This window comes from Salmo salar, chromosome 19, assembly GCF_965601325.2.
Source record: "Salmo salar chromosome 19, fSalSal1, whole genome shotgun sequence".
Classification (NCBI taxonomy): domain Eukaryota; kingdom Metazoa; phylum Chordata; class Actinopteri; order Salmoniformes; family Salmonidae; genus Salmo; species Salmo salar.
In genome coordinates this window covers 64,383,047-64,403,070 of record NC_138309.1, presented here as the reverse complement: position 1 = coordinate 64,403,070, position 20,024 = coordinate 64,383,047, and the positions used below count along the sequence as shown (strand labels likewise).

The 20,024-nt window shown below is 41.2% G+C and overlaps 2 protein-coding genes across 3 annotated transcripts; one reads left to right on the top strand and one right to left on the bottom strand.

Annotated features, from left to right (window-relative positions):
- Nucleotides 1-676: 676 nt before the first annotated feature.
- On the bottom strand, nt 677-12,119 carry LOC106579142 (ras-related protein Rab-5C). Its single transcript, XM_014158741.3, has 6 exons — nt 11,969-12,119; nt 8,925-9,308; nt 7,090-7,241; nt 6,764-6,886; nt 1,956-2,049; nt 677-1,559 (listed from the first exon to the last, which is right to left on the bottom strand). Exons 2-6 carry the CDS (start codon nt 9,088-9,090, stop codon nt 1,432-1,434), a joined length of 663 nt encoding a protein of 220 aa, XP_014014216.1. The 5' UTR covers nt 9,091-9,308; nt 11,969-12,119; the 3' UTR covers nt 677-1,431.
- On the top strand, nt 12,115-19,424 carry LOC145862321 (TERF1-interacting nuclear factor 2). 2 transcript variants are annotated; one of them, XM_082965883.1, is made up of 5 exons: nt 12,115-12,264; nt 17,196-17,378; nt 17,486-17,590; nt 17,690-17,785; nt 17,922-19,424. In XM_082965883.1, the coding sequence occupies exons 2-5, from the start codon at nt 17,196-17,198 to the stop codon at nt 18,042-18,044; spliced, it is 507 nt and encodes a 168-aa protein (XP_082822009.1). In that variant the 5' UTR covers nt 12,115-12,264; the 3' UTR covers nt 18,045-19,424. The 2 variants fall into 2 exon arrangements, 1 of the variants encoding a protein (XP_082822009.1); XR_014381670.1 differs by lacking the exons at nt 17,196-17,378; nt 17,486-17,590; nt 17,690-17,785; nt 17,922-19,424 and adding an exon at nt 13,115-13,345 and having other exon boundaries at nt 12,122-12,264.
- The last annotated feature ends 600 nt before the right edge of the window (nt 19,425-20,024 follow it).

Sequence of the window (20,024 nt, the reverse complement as noted above, 5' to 3'; positions counted from 1 at the left end):
GTCGCAAGGTTCTGTACACAATTCCTGGAAGCTGAAAATGTACCCAGTTCTTCCATGGCCTGCATACTCAAACATGCCACCCATTGAGCATGTTTGGGATGCCCTGGATCGACATGTAAACAGTGTTTTCCAGTTCCCGCCAATATCCAGCAACTTTATATTTTTGTTCATTGTAGATAGTACAGTGGAATGTTTGAAGGGATGCATTCTTACCTTTTGCAATAATTTTGTTTGTTCAAATGTTTCATTGACGTCAATGGCAGGTCTGTGCGAAAGTTGAAGTCGTCAGGATTCAGCACTAGGCGTTAACACAGGAGAAAAATGATTCAAGGAAGGAAAGCAGGGGTTTGCACAAGACATACTGTAATAGTCCAGTTTTCATGTGATGTAGAAGAGGGGTCAATTTACTTACTGTCTTTTCCACAGGTTCGTCAGTTGGCTGTGTTCAATGGGGTGCTGTGGACGATGTTAAATTCTCCCCTAATAAGAACCATGGTTCCTTACTCTTTCAACTCTGCAAATAGTGTATTTTTTACCTCAAACTACAAGATAAGTTTATTTGATAACAATATACATGATTTAAATCTCATGTCAGAGGCTGGCCTACCACATGCTGCCCCCCCCCCCCCCCAACAGAACAGTTGTTTGATTGGTGGTGAACAAATGATTGTTATACTGTTTTAAAACATTTATTCCCATTAACAATGTACATTTTGGCCAAGAAAATCTTGTCATCTTTAAAAAAAAAAAATGTCAGGTCTTACATTTATCTTACAGATTCAAAAACATGATGCTAAAAATGACTGTGTGGTGTACAAGGTGGTAAAATGCTCACTGCGTTACCGTTACAGTTTAATTTGTCGCACGGGTCGGAAACCACATTAGGTGTGTCCTATATAATCATCCCCCACTCGTGCCAAAAGAACAGCGGTAATAATAAACAAAGGCTAATATTAATTTACAAAATGGACAGATCCGGAGAAAGAGCGTAAGACACATTGTCCCCTTGGAGCATATTTTCCCTCTTCCAGACGTGGAAGACCAACATGGAAGGAAGAAAATGATTTTAAGAGGAAAAGACAACTGAACCTTTGCGACATGCACCTGCCACCTGGACAAAAAGGCTAATAGCAGTTGGTATGATCCATCGACATAATGTTTTTTTAAAGGACAGAAAATGTTAAGACATAATCCAGTTAGTATTAGATTAAAGTGAGAGAGGGGGAAGATGGGAGGTATAGCAGAGGGAGGGATAGAGAGTATATGAGAGGGTCGCACTGAAATTCTCTAGCTTATAATTTTAAAAAGGGTCTCCTTTCGATTGGGGGGGGGGGTGAGAACAGTTCCCGCATCATTACTCTCTAGGCCGTGATTGGTTGTCTTGATAATATTTGTGGTCTGGGCTCGTTCAGTCAGTTCATTGGATATCGGCTAAGTGCTCCCGCCACAGCATTGGCCGCTGCGGCCCTGGGGGGCGGGCTCCTGAAGGTCCACTCCTGCCCGGGCCCGGCCCCCTGCCCCGGCTGTGCCCTGAGCCTCGTTCTTGGGCAGCTTCTTTGCTACAAGGACAGAGAGTAGAGTAGAGTGGGCCATTAATGCTGCGTTCGTGTGCTCCCAGAATTAACAGAACATCCAAAATGTGGATTCCTCGCCATCTGGACTAGTGAAAGACAATGCAAACAGGATAGGAATTGGATTGGTAGTTACTGACGGTAAGTAGCTCTGGATAAGAACGTTTTCTATATAACAAAAATGAAACGTAAATGTAGTAGGCATCCACCAATTTGAATTCATCCTATACCTGGGTTTTTAAAGTAGCAACAATGTAAGGGTGAAGGTCTATTTAGGCTTTTGAGACAAACCCATAGAATAGTAATCATACATTCTGTGTGATCACTATAGGCCAATAGTGCTTGGAGTATGTTGGGACTCACTGGGTAGATGGTTGCCCTTACCTATGGCCATGAAGATTTCGTTGACATTCATAGCAGTCTTAGCTGAAGTCTCCATGAACAGTAGACTGTTGTCATCGGCATAGGCCTGTGCTTCCTGTAAAGACAGGACAATTATATTATTAATACAGAATTTTGGGGGATTATTCAAGGCTATAACAGGTTCTTAAGCATTAAGGGGGGTATCCCGGACACAGATTGAGTTTAGACCTGGACTAAAAAGCTATTTAAATTAAGATTTTCCATTGACAATTCCAGGAAATTGGCCCTAAATGACAATGTGGACGACAAAGTATTTTTTGTTTTACATACTGTGCATTCGGAATGTATTCATACCCCTTCACTTTTTCCACAATTTGTTACGTTACAGCCATTTTCTAAAATAGATTAAATTAATATTTTTCCTCATCTATCAACACACAATGACAAAGGAAAAACTGGTTTTTAGAAATGCTTTGCAAATGTATTTGAAAATAAAAAACAGAAATACCTTATTTACATAAGTATTCAGACCCTTTACTATGAGACTCAAAATTGAGCTCTGGTGCATCTTGTTTCCATTGAGCATCCTTGAGATGTTTCTACAACTTGGGAGTCCATCTGTGGTTGATTTGGAAAGGCACACACCTGTGTGTGTGTGTGTGTGTGTTATATATATTTATGATGAGTCCCACAGTTGACAGTGCACGTCAGAGAAAAAAAACAAAAACAAGCCATGAGGTCCGTAGAGCTCTGAGACAGGATTGGTCAAGGCACAGATCTGGGGAAGGGTACCAAAAAATGTCTGCAGCATTGAAGGTCCCCAAGAACACAGTGGCCTCAATCATTCTTAAATGGAAGACGTTTGGAACCACCCAGACTCTTCTTAGAGGCCTTTATGGTAGAGTGGCCAGACAGAAGCCACTTCTCAGTAAAAAAAGTACATGACAGCCCACTTGGAGTTTGCCAAAAGGCACCTAAAGAACTCTCAAACCATGAGAAAAAAAGACTGTGGTATGATGAAACCAAGCTTGAACTCTTTGGCCTGAATGCCAAGCTTCACGTCTGGAGGAAACCAGGTACCGCTCATCATCTTGCTAATACCATCCCTACGGTGAAGCATGGTGGTGGCAGCACCATGCTGTGGGGATGTTTTTCAGCAGCAGGGACTGGGAGACTAATCAGGATTGAGGAAAACATGAACAGAGCAAAGTACAGAAAACCTGCTCCAGAGTGCTCAGGACTTCAGACTGGGGAGAACGACCCTAAGCACACAACCAAAACAACACAGGAGTGGCTTCGGGACAAGTCTCTGAATGTCCTTGAGTGGCCCAGTCAGAGTCCAGACTTGAACATATCTGGAGATACCAGAAAATAGCTGTGCAGCGATGCTCCACATCCAACCTGACAGAGCTTGAGAGGACATGCAGAGAAAAATGGGAGAAACTCCCCAAATACAGGTGTACCAAGTTTGTAGCGTCATACCCAATAAGACTCGAGGCTGTAATCGCTACCAAAGGCGCTTCAACAAAGTACTAAGTAAAGAGTCTGAATACTTATGTAAATGTGATTTCAGTTTATAAATGTTAAACTTTTTTTTTTTAAACAGTTATTGCTTTGTTATTATGGGGTGTGTATGTAGATTGATGAGAGGGGAAAAAACGATTTAATCCATTTTAGAATAAGGCTGTAATGTAGCAACATGCGGAAAAAGTGAAGGCGTCTGAATACTTTCAGACAGCACTGTATGCGTGTGTGTGTATGTATGTGTATACAGTTGAAGTCATTAGCCTGTTGGGGATAGGGGGCAGTATTTGCACGGCTGGATAAAAAAACGTACCCGATTTAATCTGGTTATTACTACTGCCCAGAAACTAGAATATGCATATAATTATTGGCTTTGGATAAAAAACACCCTAAAGTTTCTAAAACTGTTTGAATGGTGTCTGTGAGTATAACAGAACTCATATGGCAGGCAAAAACCTGAGAAGATTCCTTACAGGAAGTGCCGTCTCTGACCATTTCTTGGGCTTCTACACTCTCTTTATTGAAAACTGAGGATCTCTGCTGTAACGTGACAACAGGGTTTCCCGGTCGGAATATTATCGCTTTTTTACGAGAAAAATCGCAAAAAAATTGATTTTAAACAGCGGTTGACATGCTTCGAAGTACGGTAATGGAATATTTAGAATTTTTCTGTCATGAAACGTGTCGGGCGCGTCACCCTTCGGATAGTGTCTTGAACGCACGAACAAAACAGAGGATATTTGAACATAACTATGGATTATTTTGAACCAAACCAACATTTGTTATTGAAGTAGAAGTCCTGGGAGTGCATTCTGACTAAGAACAGCAAAGGTAATCAAATTTTTCTAATAGTAAATCGGAGTTTGGTGAGGGCCAAACTTGGTGGGGTTCAAAATAGCTAACCATGATGGCTGGGCTATCTACTTAGAATATTGCAAAATGTGCTTTTGCCGAAAAGCTATTTTAAAATCGGACATAGCGATTGCATAAAGGAGTTCTGTATCTATAATTCTTAAAATAATTGTTATGTTTTTTGTGAACGTTTATCGTGAGTAATTTAGTAAATTCACCGGAAGTGTTCGGTGGGAATGCTAGTTCTGAATGTCACATGCTAATGTAAAAAGCTGGTTTTTGATATAAATATGAACTTGATTGAACAAAACATGCATGTATTGTATAACATAATGTCCTAGGGTTGTCATCTGATGAAGATCAAAGGTTAGTGCTGCATTTAGCTGTGGTTTGGGTTTATGTGACATTATACGCTAGCTTGAAAAATGGGTGTCTGATTATTTCTGGCTGGGTACTCTGCTGACATAATCTAATGTTTTGCTTTCGTTGTAAAGCCTTTTTGAAATCGGACAGTGTGGTTAGATTAACGAGAGTCTTGTCTTTAAAATGGTGTAAAATAGTCATATGTTTAAGAAATTGAAGTAATAGCATTTCTAAGGTATTTGAATAACGCGCCACGGGATTCCACTGGCTGTTGAGTAGGTGGGACGATTTCATCCCACATACCCTAGAGAGGTTAAAACTCGTTTTTCAACCACTCCACAAATTTCTTGTTAACAAACTATAGTTTTGGCAAGTCACTTAGGACATCTACTTTATGCATGACACATAATTTTTCCAACAATTGTTTACAGACAGATTATTTCACTGTATCACAATTCTAGTGGGTCAGAAGTTTACATACACCAAGTTGACCGTACCTTGAAACAGCTCGGAAAAATCCAGAAAATGATGTCATGGCTTTAGAAGCTTCTGATTGACTCAAATTATGTCAATTAGCCTATTATAGGTGTACCTGTGGATGTATTTCAAGGCCTACCTTCAAACTCAGTACCTCTTTGCTTGACATCATGGGAAAATCAAAAGAAATCAGCCAAGAACTCAGAAACAAATTGTAGACCTCCACAAGTCTGGTTCATCCTTGGGAGCAATTTCCAAATGCCTGAAAGTACAACGTTCATCTGTACAAACAATACTATGCAAGTATAAACACCATAGGACCACACAGCCGTCATACCGCTCAGGAAGGAGACGCGTTCTGTCTCCTAGAGATGAACATTCTTTGGTGCGAAAAGTGCAAATCAATCCCAGAACAGCAGCAAGGGACCTTGTGAAGATGCTGGAGGAAACAGGTACCAAAGTGTCTATATCCACAGTAAAACAAGTCCTATATCGACATAACCTGAAAGGCCGCTCAGCAAGGAGGAAGCCACTGCTCCAAAACCGCCATAAAAAAACCAGACTATGGTTTGCTACTGCACATGGGGACAAAGATCGTACTTTTGGAGAAATGTCCTCTGGTCTGATGAAACAAAAATACAACTGTTTGGCCATAATGACCATTGTTATGTTTGGAGGAAAAAGGGGGAAGCTTGCAAGCCGAAGAACACCATCCCAACCATGAAGCACAGGGGTGGCAGCATCATGTAGTGGGGGTGCTTTGCTGCAGGAGGGACTGGTGCACTTCACAAAATAGATGGCATCATGAGGACAGACAATTATGTGGATATATTGAAGCAACATCTCTAGACATCAGTCAGGAAGTTAAAGCTTGGTCACAAATGGGTCTTCCAAATGGACAATGACCCCAAGCATACTTCCAAAGTTGTGGCAAAATGGCTTAAGGACAACAAAGTCAAGGTACTGGAGTGACCATCACAAAGCCCTGACCTCAATCCTATAGAAAATGTGTTGGCAGAACTGAAAAAGCATGTGCGAGCAAGGAGGCCTACAAACCTGACTCCGTTATAGCAGCTCTGTCAGGAGGAATGGGCCAAAATTCACCCAACTTATTGTGGGAAGATTGTGGAAGGCTACCCAAAACGTTTGACCCAAGTTAAACAATTTAAAGGCAATGCTACCAAATACTAATGACTATGACCCACTGGGAATGTAATGAAAGAAATAAAAGCTGAAATAAATCAATCATTCTCTCTACTATTATTCTGACATTTCATTCTTAAAATAAAGTGGTGATCCTGACTGACCTAAGACAGGACATTTTTACTAGGATTAAATGTCAGGAATTGTGAAAAACTGAGTTTAAATGTACTTGGCTGAGGTGTATGTAAAATTCCGACTTCAACTGTATGTATGTATGTATATGTACACATTTGTTTAAAATGTACACTATCATAGTACCACACCAAATAGTAGAAGACCATTTGGCCTATGACAAAAAAAAAAAAACTAACAATTGATTCATCAGCATCTGATATTGTTATTATCATACTAACTGTTTTGTTATGTTGTCAATCAATGAAACACACACACGGCGTGGGAATTGTTCTCACCTGGAGATCAACGGCTCTCTTGTTGGCGACGTCGGCCTTGTTCCCAGCCAGAGCGATGACGATGTTGGGGCTGGCTTGTCTCTGCAGCTCCTTCACCCAGTTCTTTGCTCGCGTAAAAGTGTCCTGGTGAAACACGCAAAAGGAACAGAATGCATCATTTACACATTAAGGTTATGACAGGGTAAGAGAGTTGAACTAAGCCCATAAAGCATTGACAAGTTATATTCTTAAAAGGACCAAACAATTGGTTTCACTGGTCATTAAATTCAATTGGACGCCCTGCCTTCACAGTTGTAAGGGGAAACAGATAAAGAGCCTTTACGCACTCTGTTGGTGATGTCGTAGACCACAATTGCCGCCTGGGCTCCTCTGTAGTACATGGGCGCCAGGCTGTGGTATCGCTCCTGGCCTGCCGTGTCCCAAATCTCAAACTTGACCGTCGTGTCGTCCAGGCAGACAGTCTGTGTGAGGAAGGCAGCTGGATAATAGTAAGATGGAGGAAGGGAGGGAAGAAAAGTTAAGTGGATATGTCAGAGGAGGAAACCGAGCGGTGTTCATTACATTCGGAAATGTCTTATATAGCACTGACTTTATTCCTACATGACAGAGAAGCAGGTCTGTTCTACTTAACACATTTATACCGGCACGTCGATCAGTAACGTTGCACCGCAATAGAGTGCGCCATGACGCGGGGTTGACATGTCAATCTCTCCCACTCTCTTCAATGTCAACATTTGTTTTGTCATTTCTGGCACTTAAAACCTATCCAGTGTAGGGAAAGCTTTCAGTTGCAGTTCCTCAATTTGCTCTACGCAGAGGCCTACCAACTGAGTCGTACACACACGTTAAAAAACGCAGAGGCGTTAAAAAAAAAAAAAAGGAACTTTGATAGGGTTCTATTTTTATAATACAAAAACACACACAATTTATCTGTGAATTCTGAAAAGCTATCCAGGGATTGTTCCATAGGGTTGTGTTTTTAGGGGGTGATATTAGTTCTGGTAGAATACGTTCAAATCTTCTTCAATATTGTTGAAAAGTGTTCTTAACTATGAAGTTGTTCATTTTCTTCGCTTTATCCTTTGAAAATAGACACGGGAAAAGATTATTGGGACGAGCGTGCATATCTTCAATATGTACCCATTGTTCCTCTTTAGTGCATTTAACTATGTCGCAAGTAAAAGCCCTGGGTGGCAAATTGCTACAATTCCAAGTCTGGAAGGTTAAACCACCCTCAGACTTAGGAAGTTGTTAAACTTTCCTTTTTATTCTATGAGTATCAAAGTGACTTCTATTCATTGTCCTCAGTGACTAAGAAAAACTAATAACTTGGACACTATCAACAAACAGTACTTTGTAATAGGCTCATAATGTTATGCAAGGTCATTTGAGAAAATGTGTATTTTTGGTATCATTTGTGCTTTTTAACCATGTCCTGCCAAACAGGTTGGAGGATTAACTTCCTAACGAGCACAGCACTGCTGCTTCTACAGATCAGAACTGCAGAGAGAAATGCTAATCCCATGTCTGTAAATGACAAACATTAGAATTCCACAATCACATGACAGCGCAGAGAGTCCATGGCCTCGTTCCAATCCTTCCTTCCTACCTCACTTTATTGAGCCCAATCACTGACATGACTGGGTCATTAAATCATTGATTACCTACTAGAAGGGAGGAAGAAAGATTGCATTTTTTGAACAAGGCCCATTTCTCCAGCAGTGAGGACCCATGAGGCATGTCAACCTTTGGCCCCTCTAACAATTCTTACATTGCGGCCATTTCCTGTGCCCTCTATCGTTGACTGGAGCTCACTATTGTGAATTGCATACGATAGGCTAACATCCGGCAGAAATGCCGTTCTACAGTTTTAATCCATTTCCTTTTTGGGCGTTAATGACATCTCCACTACGGTTGCATCGTCCTCTACATTGACTTGCTTGAGCATAGATTGCGTTGACTACAAAAGGTCAAATAAGGTTAAATAAATGCAATTTCAGTGTCAACCCTACACTTTTTCCTTTGGTCTGACCTCATTTGCTTTGTTTTTAACAGCCATGATATGGTGATGCCATTCTTGCAATGAGATCTAGTAAAGCACACACACACATATATATATATATATACACACACACACACACACACACACTAAATAACTCACCTCCGATGGTGCTCTCTTGGTACTCCTGAAACTGGCCCTTGACAAAGCGCAGCACCAGGCTGGACTTGCCCACCGCCGATTCCCCCAGCAGCACCAGCTTGAACTGGCAGATCTTGTTGCCTGCCGCCGGGCCGTTGGGTCGCGCCGGTCCTCCACGGCCCGCCATGGAGCTGTGCAGAGGCTATCCTGAATGAGAGGGGTTGGCCACGCCAAGAGAGACAGCGGGGTGGGGGGGGTCTGGAGCAGCAGTGGAATTCCGATACGTGGGGGCAGCGGTTGGGATCCGTATAACACAGGCACAGATGGGGATCAGGTTCGAAGGGCTGAGCTGATCGGAGCCGGAAACCAGGCAAAGTAAAGAGAAGAAGTGCAGCAACTGGGGTGCTGGTGTAGAGAAAAGATAGATAAACGATTACTGACAAGAAGTAGAAGCATAAAAAAAAAACACCACAGTTAGTCTGGCTGGAAAGTCCCTGCAGGTATAGGTGGAAGTTAGGCAAACCACACGGGTCCTCGTGTGAGAGCAGTCTTGCTATTGGCCACCATATCTTCCTGGCATGATGTGTTAATATTGATAACCCAAACATTGGCAGATATGAAGTAGAGCCTCTTCAGTTAATGTGTTGGTAGGCAGTTGGCCTATTCGATATCAACCAAAGCATTATAAACTATGTCCAGAAATACCTCCACGGGGTGCATCTTGTCTGTCTGATTTTGCATGGCTGGCTAAAAAAAACACTTACAAAAACTGTGTCCCTATAATGTGCACTCTTTATCAATGATGTAGATGACTGACAGGCCTGGGGCTCTGTGTTGAAGCCACCGCACCTCCATCTTGGCACTCCTACACCATTGTAAAATATATTTAGGAAGCTATAGAAATGAATTTATTAGTGTCTACACATTTGTTTTTGCCATGTTTATTCTATTACAGACACCTTAATGCATTTAATGCATCTTTTAAATGATATTTTGTCAGTTCTTCCTTAAATTATATTTTTGGGGATTACTAATGCCATGTTCACCACTACAACAACAAACAAATACATAAATACATGTAATTTTGTAGAATAGAATTCCATTATTTCCTATGGAGTACTGCTCCTACTGGGGAGTGCCAATACGGCCGACAGGAGGCTTCAAAGGCTCCCAATGTCCAATACATAGCATCAGCATTCCAAGGTTTATTTACATCATTGCTCTTTACTATTTGATGCCATCTATGTACACTGAACAAAAATATAAAACGCAACATGTAAAGTGTTGGTCCAATGTTCCATAAGCTCAAATAAAAGATACCAGAAATGTTCCATACGGACAAAAGCTTATTTCGCTCAGATTTTGCGCACAAATGTTTTTACATACCTGTTAGTGAGCATTTCTGCTTTCCAAAATAATCCATCCACCTGACGAGTGTGGCATATCAAGAAGCTGATTAAACAGCAGGATCATTACACAGGTGCACCTTGTGCCGGGGACAATAAAAGGCCACACTAAAATGTGCAGTTTTGTAAAAAAATCACAATGCCACAGATGTCTCAAGTTGAGGGGGCATGCAATTGGCATGCTAACTGCAAGCATGTCCACCAGCGCTGTTGTCAGAGAATATAATGTTAAATAAGCCACCTCCAATGTCGTTTTAGAGTATTTGACAGCATGTCCAACCCGCCTCACAACCGCAGACCACGTGTATGGTGTTGTGGGGGCGAGCTAGCGGATTGAGTTTATTTTTACAGGGACAGTGCACATTAACCAACGTTTCAGTAAAAGTGATGTTTTAGCCAACCTGCTAATTTTCAACCGCAGTCCCTGGGCAGATTAGTTTGCTGATGTCAACGCTGTAACAGAGTGGCCCATGGTAGCGGTGGGGTTATGGTATGGGCAGGCATAAAATATGGACTACGAACACATTTATCGATGTGTCCCCGGCACAAGGTGCACCTGTGTAATGATCCTGCAGCACAAAAAAAATAAACATGTATAAAATGTATGTATTCACTACTGTAAGTCGCTCTGGATAAGAGCGTCTGCTAAATGACTCAAATGCAATTCGAATGCACTGAGATACCCTGGCAAGATCTTGAGGCCCATTGTCGTGCCATTCATCCGCTGCCATATAATGCACGGCCCCGTCTCACATGGATCTGTACACTATTCTTGGAAGCTGAAAATGTCCCAGTTCTTCCATTGCCTGCGTACTCACCAGACATGTCACTGATTGACCATGTGTGGGATGCTCTGGATCGACGTGTATGACAGTTTGTTCCAGGTCCCGCCAATACCAAGCAACTTCGCACAGCCATTAAAGAGTGGGACAATATTCCACAGCCTGATCAACTCTCTGCAAAGCAGATATGTCGCGCTGCATGAGGCAAATGGTGGTCACACCAGATACTGACTGGTTTTCTGATCCACGCATCTACCTTTAAGGTATCTGTGACCAACATGGGGCCTAATGAATTCATTTAATTTGACTGATTTCCTTATATGAACTGTAACTCTGCAACATCTTTGAAATTGTTGCGTTTATATTTTTGTTCACCAACTGTGTATGTCCAAAAGCTGTCACTGGCGTAACGTTAGCTAGCTAACTAACTAACAACTAGGACGTTGAGTTTCAGTGCACTGCCTAAGTTAAGAGTACAACAAAGTCTACCAGTTGAACAACCATATGACAGACAGCTCATACGTTAGCTAGCTAACTTAGATGACAAAACAACAGTCAGTAAGTGGAAAATGCATAGATAGTTGACTAGCAGCGATGGCTGGAGCATTTTAGTAGCTTACTCGCTACTACGCTAGCATTTCTAGTAAGCTAGCTGACTACTATAACGTAACTAGCTAGGTATCAAATCGTATTTGTCACATGCGCCGAATACAACAGGTGTAGACTTTACCGTGAAATGCTTACTTACGATCTCTTTCCCAACGATGCAGTTAAAAAAAAATTTTTTTAAACAATATAACAAAAAAGAGGACACATACAAGGACGGTACACAAAGATGATCAACTATTATTTAGAGGGGAAATGTGTTCTTTCTTACCGATTTAGATTCCAGTCGTAGTATTTGCCCTTAATCTTCAAATGATTGTTTGGATGTTTGTTTCACTTATCAGTTTGGCGAATGACTCTATCCTGTATTTCCGCGTTGTGTAACTGAACATCCGGGTTACACACACCTTCCTGAAACGAGGCTCTCGAATCTGGAGTAGTGGGATGAGAAAGCTCACATTTTTATTTGTAAAACACGCTGCCTAGGTAGTCTGACTCTAGGCTAGACTACTGTACACTGACACACCAGGGACCTCAAAATGCAAAACCAGCCCCTGGAGGAAGAAGGTAAATGGATAGGAAGCTGTCGGTATCAGTTGTTGCAGTGGCCACCTCTGCAGATATTTCCCAAAACAAACTAACGTTACCAAAGTTAGCTAGCTACTAGCCCATGACTCTCACTTCCATTAACGTTACATTACACGTAAGTTATTGGACGAAGCGTCTTCTACTAGGGGGGGATTTTGTGAAGAGTCCCGAAGTTCAATCTGCACATTAACACGCGTCGCTTGCGGTACGGTTTTGGAAGCATAAAGACCTTATCTTTCATATCAGCAAGAAATAATTAAAAACACATTATACGCACCTTACTAGTGTGCCCATTCGGCCATATCTCCATGTTACAGTGCTTGTTTACGAAAGACAAGAGTCCTGTACTAATTAGTTACCTAGCATGAAAGATAAGGGTCATGTGTTTCGAAAGCCGTATAACAAGCAATGATTATTGACGTTTCTAAACGTTTAAACAAAGCGTCGAAATTGTTGTTCACATGAGGCAGTCGTAAGAGAAGCTAATGGCTGAAAACTAGGGAGAAGGTAGAATGCAACAGAGTCTGAGAACTAGCTATGCACCATCTAAGAGTGGCCACCAACAAAAACGAGTGTTACACATTGCTTTAACAACTGTGTAGTAGAGGTCGACCGATTAATCGGAATGGCCGATTTCAAGTTTTAATAACAATGGGTAATCTGCATTTTTGGGTGTCATCAGTGTTGCCAACTTAGCGACTTTGTCGCTATATTTAGCGAGTATTCAGACCCCTCTAGCAACACATTTTCAAATCTAGTGACTTTTTCTGGTGTTATTGGAGACTCTGACGTGAAAGCACGTATTGTTCTTACTCTTCTCAACGAGCAGCGGGTGCTGCTGTGGGCCCCACCCTGTCCCAAAGCACTCACAGGCGGCCCAGTCCTCATGCAGCAGTCCCTCCCAGCTGCAGTCAGAGCAGGAGATGTTCACCCCTCCGCATCCAGACTGCAAATGAATCGCGCATGCGGGAAGCCACCGCTGGCTGATCCCGCCCTGGCTTTCATTCAGGGCAGGATGTAAAATGTTCTTTGTCTAAAATAAATCACTGCATTTGACTCACACAGCCTCAGTCACTTACTCACCTTGTCCACTGTTTGTGTGCCTCTCTGTGACATAAGCTAAACATCTAGCTGGCTAGCTCATCATGTCTTAGTCCAAACTGTACAATCAAAAATCCAGAAAGGAGTGGGAATCAAACCCTGAATTCAAAGGCTGGTTGAAGCCGTTTACTGGAGATGATACACGGGCATACTGCCTGTATTGTAAGGCTGATTTCTACGCCAAACTTAGTGATGTAAAAAAAACACATGACAACTCAAAAACATACTCAAAAGGCAAAGCCTTATAACAGTTCCACCCAAAACAAGCTGCCATTTATGGTTTAAAAAAATTGACTGCAAAAAAGGCTGAGGCCACCATGGCATTAGCTATCACTGAACACTGTTCCATGCTGGCATGTGATCACATTGGAGAATGATGTAGAGCTGCTTTCTCAGACTCCACTGCTGCTACTCACTTCAAAATGCACAGGACATAGTGCACAGAAATGATTAATGATGTTCTAGCACCATACTTTATGAAAAAGTTGGTCGCAGATGTGGGTGACCAGAGTTTCAGCCGTCTCCTCGATGAGTCCACAGATGTAAGTGTTTCTAAGTACCTGGGGGTTGTGATAAGGTACTTTAGTGACACCAAGCAGACAATTATATCCAACATTTCTGGGGTTTGTTGAGTTGGAGGGAGGAGATGCCAAATCTATAGCCCGTGCTGTTGTGGCTTAAAAAGTGTTAAACTCCTGGGGATAGGGACTGACAATGCCTCTGTTATGACGGGGATTAACAATGGGGTCCATAAAGTGCTGAAGGAGGAGTATGGCTACAAATATCTGGTTCTTATTCATTGTGTGTGCCACTCTGCAGCTTGCTGTAAGTCATGCTTCCAATGACACCATTCCCCGTAGTGTGGAGTACTTGGTACGAGAGACTTAACTGGTTTTCAGTGTCTCCAAAGCGCAGGGAGGCCTACAAGGCCATATATGAGACCATCAACTGTGGGGAGAAACCTTTACAGATAACCAAGGTGTTGGCTCTCCATTGAACCCGCGGTTTCATGCATTTTGGACCAGTGGGAGGAGCTTAGGCTGCATTTCGCAGTCACCAAGTCCAGTGAACACTGCTACATGGCTGAGGTTTTATACTCCATGTACAGTGATCCTCAAAACATATTGTATCTGACTTTTTTGAAGTCAGTGCTGGGTGAGGTGCAGTTGGCCATCAAGGCTTTTGAGGGAGAGCAAGTAGATCCTCGTAAGCTACTTGACAGCTTGGTTAGCCTGATCAAGTCTGTGAGCAGGGTGCTGAATCCACTGGCAAATGTTGTTGTACTCAAAGGGCCAATAGATGGATACATCAGTCCCAAACCGTACTTTGGTTACCTTTTTGAGTCAAAGGCAGCTGAGCTCCACCTTGCGCCTGAGGATGAAAACAATGTCCGAAAGCGGTGTGTAGCCTTCACCATCTCCCTCACTAATGAGTTGAGGGTGAGACTGCCGGACAACATCGAAGCATTGCAGTACATGACAGTTTTCAATGTGGAGGAAACTAAAGCACAATAAGAGCCCTGGAGAAATAGAAAAAATAGCCAAGCTCCTTGGCTACTCCCCTGCAAGGATAGAGAAGATTGTCCAGCAATGGTGTGCCATCCATCTTAGTAAATGGAATGAGACAAAAAACACACTGGGCTTCTGTGGAGTGAGATTTGGAAGTTCAGGGACGCACCTGATATCAACCCGTTTCAAGAACTTGCCATGGCTGCTGTGTCTATGTTGTCCTTGCCACACTCGAATGCTGAAGTCGAGAGAGTATTCAGTCAGATGAGTGTGGTAAAAAGCAAACTTAGAAATCGAATGTCCTTGCAGACCCTTAACTCAATCCTGTACATTCGATATGGACTGAAGCTGTCTGGTGAGGCTTGCTATGAGCACCAGCTGCCTGATAATGTTTTGCAGCTTTTTGGCACATCAGCTGCTTACTCATTTAAGTCAGCTCCCTCAGTTGCTGAACCTGCCATAGAGAGCCTTGACCAAAATGAAGATGACCCACTCTTTCTGTGAGCCAGCACAGCCTGTGTGTGTGTGGAGGGGGGTCTAGAAAAAAAAAACAATTAACCTGAATTAGGGCCAGACTAGTTACCATCATTTTCTCACATTGCCATTGACAGTTTTTTCTATTGTCTCTTTTTGGTCCATTTAGATTGTTAATGTAGATTGTATACAAAACATTTTTTTTAAAATGTTCAAGTTTTACTGTGACTTGTTGTAGGCTCCTAAGTGGACCATAAGGTTAAAAACCAAACCATATTAAGAAAACTAAACAAAAAAATAATAATAAAATACAAACTAAAATAAAAAACAAAGTAACTCCGCCAGAGTGTCTCTTTTGGGTCACTTTTGCCGGTCCCAAGTCCAGATAAAGGAAGAGGGTTGGAATTGTGACATTAAAAAAAATCAAGAATCGACAGAAGAAAGTTCATTTGTAGTTCTAAACATATTTAGGGTGTTTTTTACTCACTTTTTGTCTCTCCCACGACGTTATTCCTCTCTCCTACAGCGTCCATCACAATTACATGCACATGGCCAATTATGCAAATTAGGTGAGGACTTCATTTAGTGACTTTTAGAACAGCAAATAGCTACTTTCCTTACTGAGGAGTTGGCAACACTGGTCAGGGTATATGCATCAGTTTGGGTCGCCTGGCTCGTTGCGAACTGTGTGAAGACCATTTCTTCCTAACAAAGACCGTAATTAGTTTGCCAGAATTTTACATAATTGAAGGTTGTGCAATGTAACAGCAATATTTAGACTTAGGGATGCCATCCGTTAGATAAAATACGGAACGGTTCCGTATTTCACTGAAAGAATAAACGTTTTGTTTTCTAAATGATAGTTTCCGGATTTGACCATATTAATGACCAAAGGCTCGTATTTCTGTGTTTATTATATTATCATTAAGTCTATGATTTGATATTTGATAGAGCAGTCTGACTGAGCGGTGGTAGGCACCAGCAGTCTCATAAGCATTCATTCAAACCTCACTTTCCTCTGTTTGCCAGCAGCTTTTCGCAATGCTTGAAGCACAGCACTGTTTATGACTTCAAGTTTATCAACTCCCGAGATTAGGCTGGCAATACTATAGTGCCTATAAGAACATCTAATAGTCAAAGGTATATGAAATACAAATGGTATAGAGAGAAATGGTCCTATAATAACTACAACCTAAAACTTAACTGGGAATATTGAAGACTCATGTTAAAAGGAACCACCAGCTTTCGTATCTTCTCATGTTCTGAGCAAGGAACTTAAACGTTAGCTTTTTTACATGGCACATATTGCACTTTTACTTTCTCCTCCGACACTGTGTTTTTAGCATTATTTAAACCAAATTGAACATGTTTCATTATTTATTTGAAACAAATAAGTGTTCATTGTTCATTCAGTATTGTTGTAATTGTCATTATTACATATATATAAAAATCGTCCAATTAATCGATATCGGCTTTTTTGGTCCTCCAATAATCGGTATCGGTATCAGCGTTGAAAAATCATAATCGGTCGACCTCTACTGTGTAGTACCACTTATTATACACTAGCTATAGTCTAGGTTAAAGGTGTTTTTTTCGACCAAGGCTATAGCACAAACAACAACAATATGTCGCTACATAGTAACTAAATGCAATCTATCAGTGGCCTTGTCGATACATTTTCACACACAGCTCAAATAGTCCTATAACTGCTTGCATACTGAACATTGTTAACATTGTTAGGGCTACCTAATATTGTTAACATTTTTAGGGTCTACCTAACGTTGTCTTTGTCATCAAGCTAACTTTCTGAATTTGTGCTTTGTGTAGATGGACCAATTCCACTGTCGTCTTTGCGCCTTTTTGTCTGCAGCTCTGTGGCAAGTTGTTCAGCGGAGAGACATAATGGACTATGGCTTGGTGGAGGAGTTTGTCACCACTGTGTTGGAGGTAGTTCCTGATCTGATGAGTTACAGAGAACGAGTCCAACTCATCATGGGGCTGCGGGCACAGGTGAGAGATGGGACGGATGGGAGAGGAGGGATGGGATAGCACAGGGCATATAATGCGTACAGTCTCTAACTTGCATGTGTAAATTAATATAATTTTCACTCTATCAGCTGGTTCTGGAGTTGTGTCGTACAGATCAGCTAGCCGACTCCGAGACCATCCAGCCACACCTGAACAGGATGAGGACCTGTATCATCACTCTTAGTAAAAATGAGGTGAGTGCTGCTACTCAGTGTACTATCAAGACTTGTAACTCTGCTGGTGGTATACATTGGCTAGTTAAATTGACAGACTGTGTGTAATGCTTGCTGTAGACTCCTGATCCAGAGGTGGAGGCATCAAAATCCAACTTCCTGAAGCTGATTCAAAGCCTGCTGGAAGACCCAGTTAAGAGGGAACACTTCTTCCAGGTCAGTGTTGTCACTGACTGTGTAGCTGATCAATTATTCAGAAAGACGTGGCTTTCTATCTTTCTTTCACTTGGAGTAGGTTAACATAAAATATTACTCAAAAGCACGGACAATTTTCTTCTTGTTTACTTCTTAGAATGTTTTTCTAGAGGAATTTGGACCCAAGTATGACTCCACACTGCAGAGTCTGGTGTGGGAGTTCCTGTCTAGGCTGGAGAAGCTGCTTCCGACACCAACCCTTCATCAGGTACCATACTAACATGTTATTACCATCAGCCTACTTTCATGTATGTTTTTATACAAAGAAAATGCATGCATATGATAACTTTGTCTATTGCTCTTTTAACTTCTATGGGCTAGCGTCCCAACTGCGGGACACAGCCAGTGAAATATCAGGGCGAAAAATTCAAAAACAACAAAATGTCATAATTCAGTTTTCTCAAACATACAACTATTTTACACCATTTTAAAGATAAACTTCTCGTTAATCTAACCACATTGTCCGATTTCAAAAAGACTTTACAGCGAAAGCAAAACATTAGATTATGCTAGGAGAGTACATAGACAAAAATAATCACACAGCCATTTTCCAAGCAAGGACATGTGTCAATAAAACCCAAAACACAGCTAAATGAAGCACTAACCTTTGACGATCTTCATCAGATGACACTCCTAGGACATTATGTTACACAATACATGTATGTTTTGTTCGATAAAGTTCATATTTATGTCCAAAAACAGCATTTTACATTGGCGCGTGATGTTCAGAAAATGTATTCCCACCAAAACGCCCGGTGAATGTGCACATCAATTTACAAAAATACTCATCATAAACGTTGACAAAATATATAACAATTATTTTAAGAATTATAGATAGACTACCCCTGGATGCAACCGCTGTGTCAGATTTTAAAATAGCTTTACGGAGAAAGCACATTTTTCAATATTCTGAGTACATGGCTCAGCCATCACGGTGAGCTATTCGGGGCAAGTTCGGGGCAACCTAAACTCAGAATTAGTATTAGAAATATTCTCTTACCTTTGCTGATCTTTGTCAGAATGCACTCCCAGGACTGCTAGTTCAACAAGAAATGTTGTTTTTGTTCGAAATAATCCATATTTATGTACAAATACCTCCGTTTTGTTCGTGCGTTCAGGTCACTATCCAAAGGGTAACGCGCGAGCGTGGAACGAGAGACGAAAAGTCAAAATGTTCCATTACCGTACTTAGAAGCATGTCAAACGCTGTTTAAAATCAATCTTTATGGTATTTTTAACCTCTTGGGGCTAGGTGGGACGCTAGCGTGCCACCTGTGGTGCACTCCATCAACAGCAGGTGCATTTCAAGAGCGGCAAATTTGAATCCAAATAAATGTCAAAATTCAAATTTTTCAAAAATACAACTATGTTACACCATTTGAAAGATAAACATCTCCTTAATCTAACCACGTTTTACGATTTCAAAAAGGTTTTACGGCGAAAGCATAAATTTAGAGTATGTTAGGACAGTACATTTACAAGAGTTGTGTGTAATGTTTTGTCAAGTCAAAGACAGGGTCACCAAAACCATAAAACCAGCTAAAATGATACACTAACCTTTTACAATCTCCATCAGATGACACTCCTAGGACATTATGTTAGACAATGCATGCATTTTTAGTTCTATCAAGTTCATATTTATATACAAAAACAGCGTTTTACTATGGCATTGATGTTGAGGAAATCGTTTCCCTCCAATAACCGGCAGTCAAGTCAGCGTCACAAATTAAATAATTAAAATTAGAAAACATTGGTAAAATATTATATTGTCATTTAAAGAATTATAGATTTACATCTTTTGAACGCAATCAACTTGCCAGATTTAAAAATAACCTTACTGGGAAATCACACTTTGCAATAATCTGAGCACTGTGCCCAGAAAAATACGCGTTGCGATACAGACTAGACGTCATGTTGGGGAGATCTAAAATCGAAAATACTATGTAAATAATCCATTACCTTTGATTCTCTTCATCAGATGTCACTTCCAGGTATCACAGGTCCATAACGAATGTAGTTTTGTTCAAAAAAGCTCATCATTTATGTCCAAAAATCTCCGTCTCGTTAGCACATGATGTAAGCCAGCCGGACTTCTCGTCATGAACGAGGGGAAAAAATATATTTCCGTTCGTTCAAACATGTCAAACGTTGTATAGCATAAATCATTAGGGCCTTTTTTAACCAGAACATGAATAATATT

What these genes read in the sequence shown, in the direction of transcription:
- LOC145862321 (XM_082965883.1), top strand. Translation starts at nt 17,196, where the DNA reads ATGGACCAATTCCACTGTCGTCTTTGCGCCTTTTTGTCTGCAGCTCTG. An exon ending in TCATGGGGCTGCGGGCACAG is followed by an intron (nt 17,379 to 17,485) that starts GTGAGAGATGGG and finishes TCACTCTATCAG; the next exon opens with CTGGTTCTGGAGTTGTGTCG. An exon ending in TCACTCTTAGTAAAAATGAG is followed by an intron (nt 17,591 to 17,689) that starts GTGAGTGCTGCT and finishes TGCTTGCTGTAG; the next exon opens with ACTCCTGATCCAGAGGTGGA.
- LOC106579142 (XM_014158741.3), bottom strand. Translation starts at nt 9,090, where the DNA reads ATGGCGGGCCGTGGAGGACCGGCGCGACCCAACGGCCCGGCGGCAGGC. An exon ending in CCAAGAGAGCACCATCGGAG is followed by an intron (nt 7,242 to 8,924) that starts GTGAGTTATTTA and finishes ACTATTATCCAG; the next exon opens with CTGCCTTCCTCACACAGACT. An exon ending in CGAAATCTTCATGGCCATAG is followed by an intron (nt 1,560 to 1,955) that starts GTAAGGGCAACC and finishes CTGTCCTTGTAG; the next exon opens with CAAAGAAGCTGCCCAAGAAC.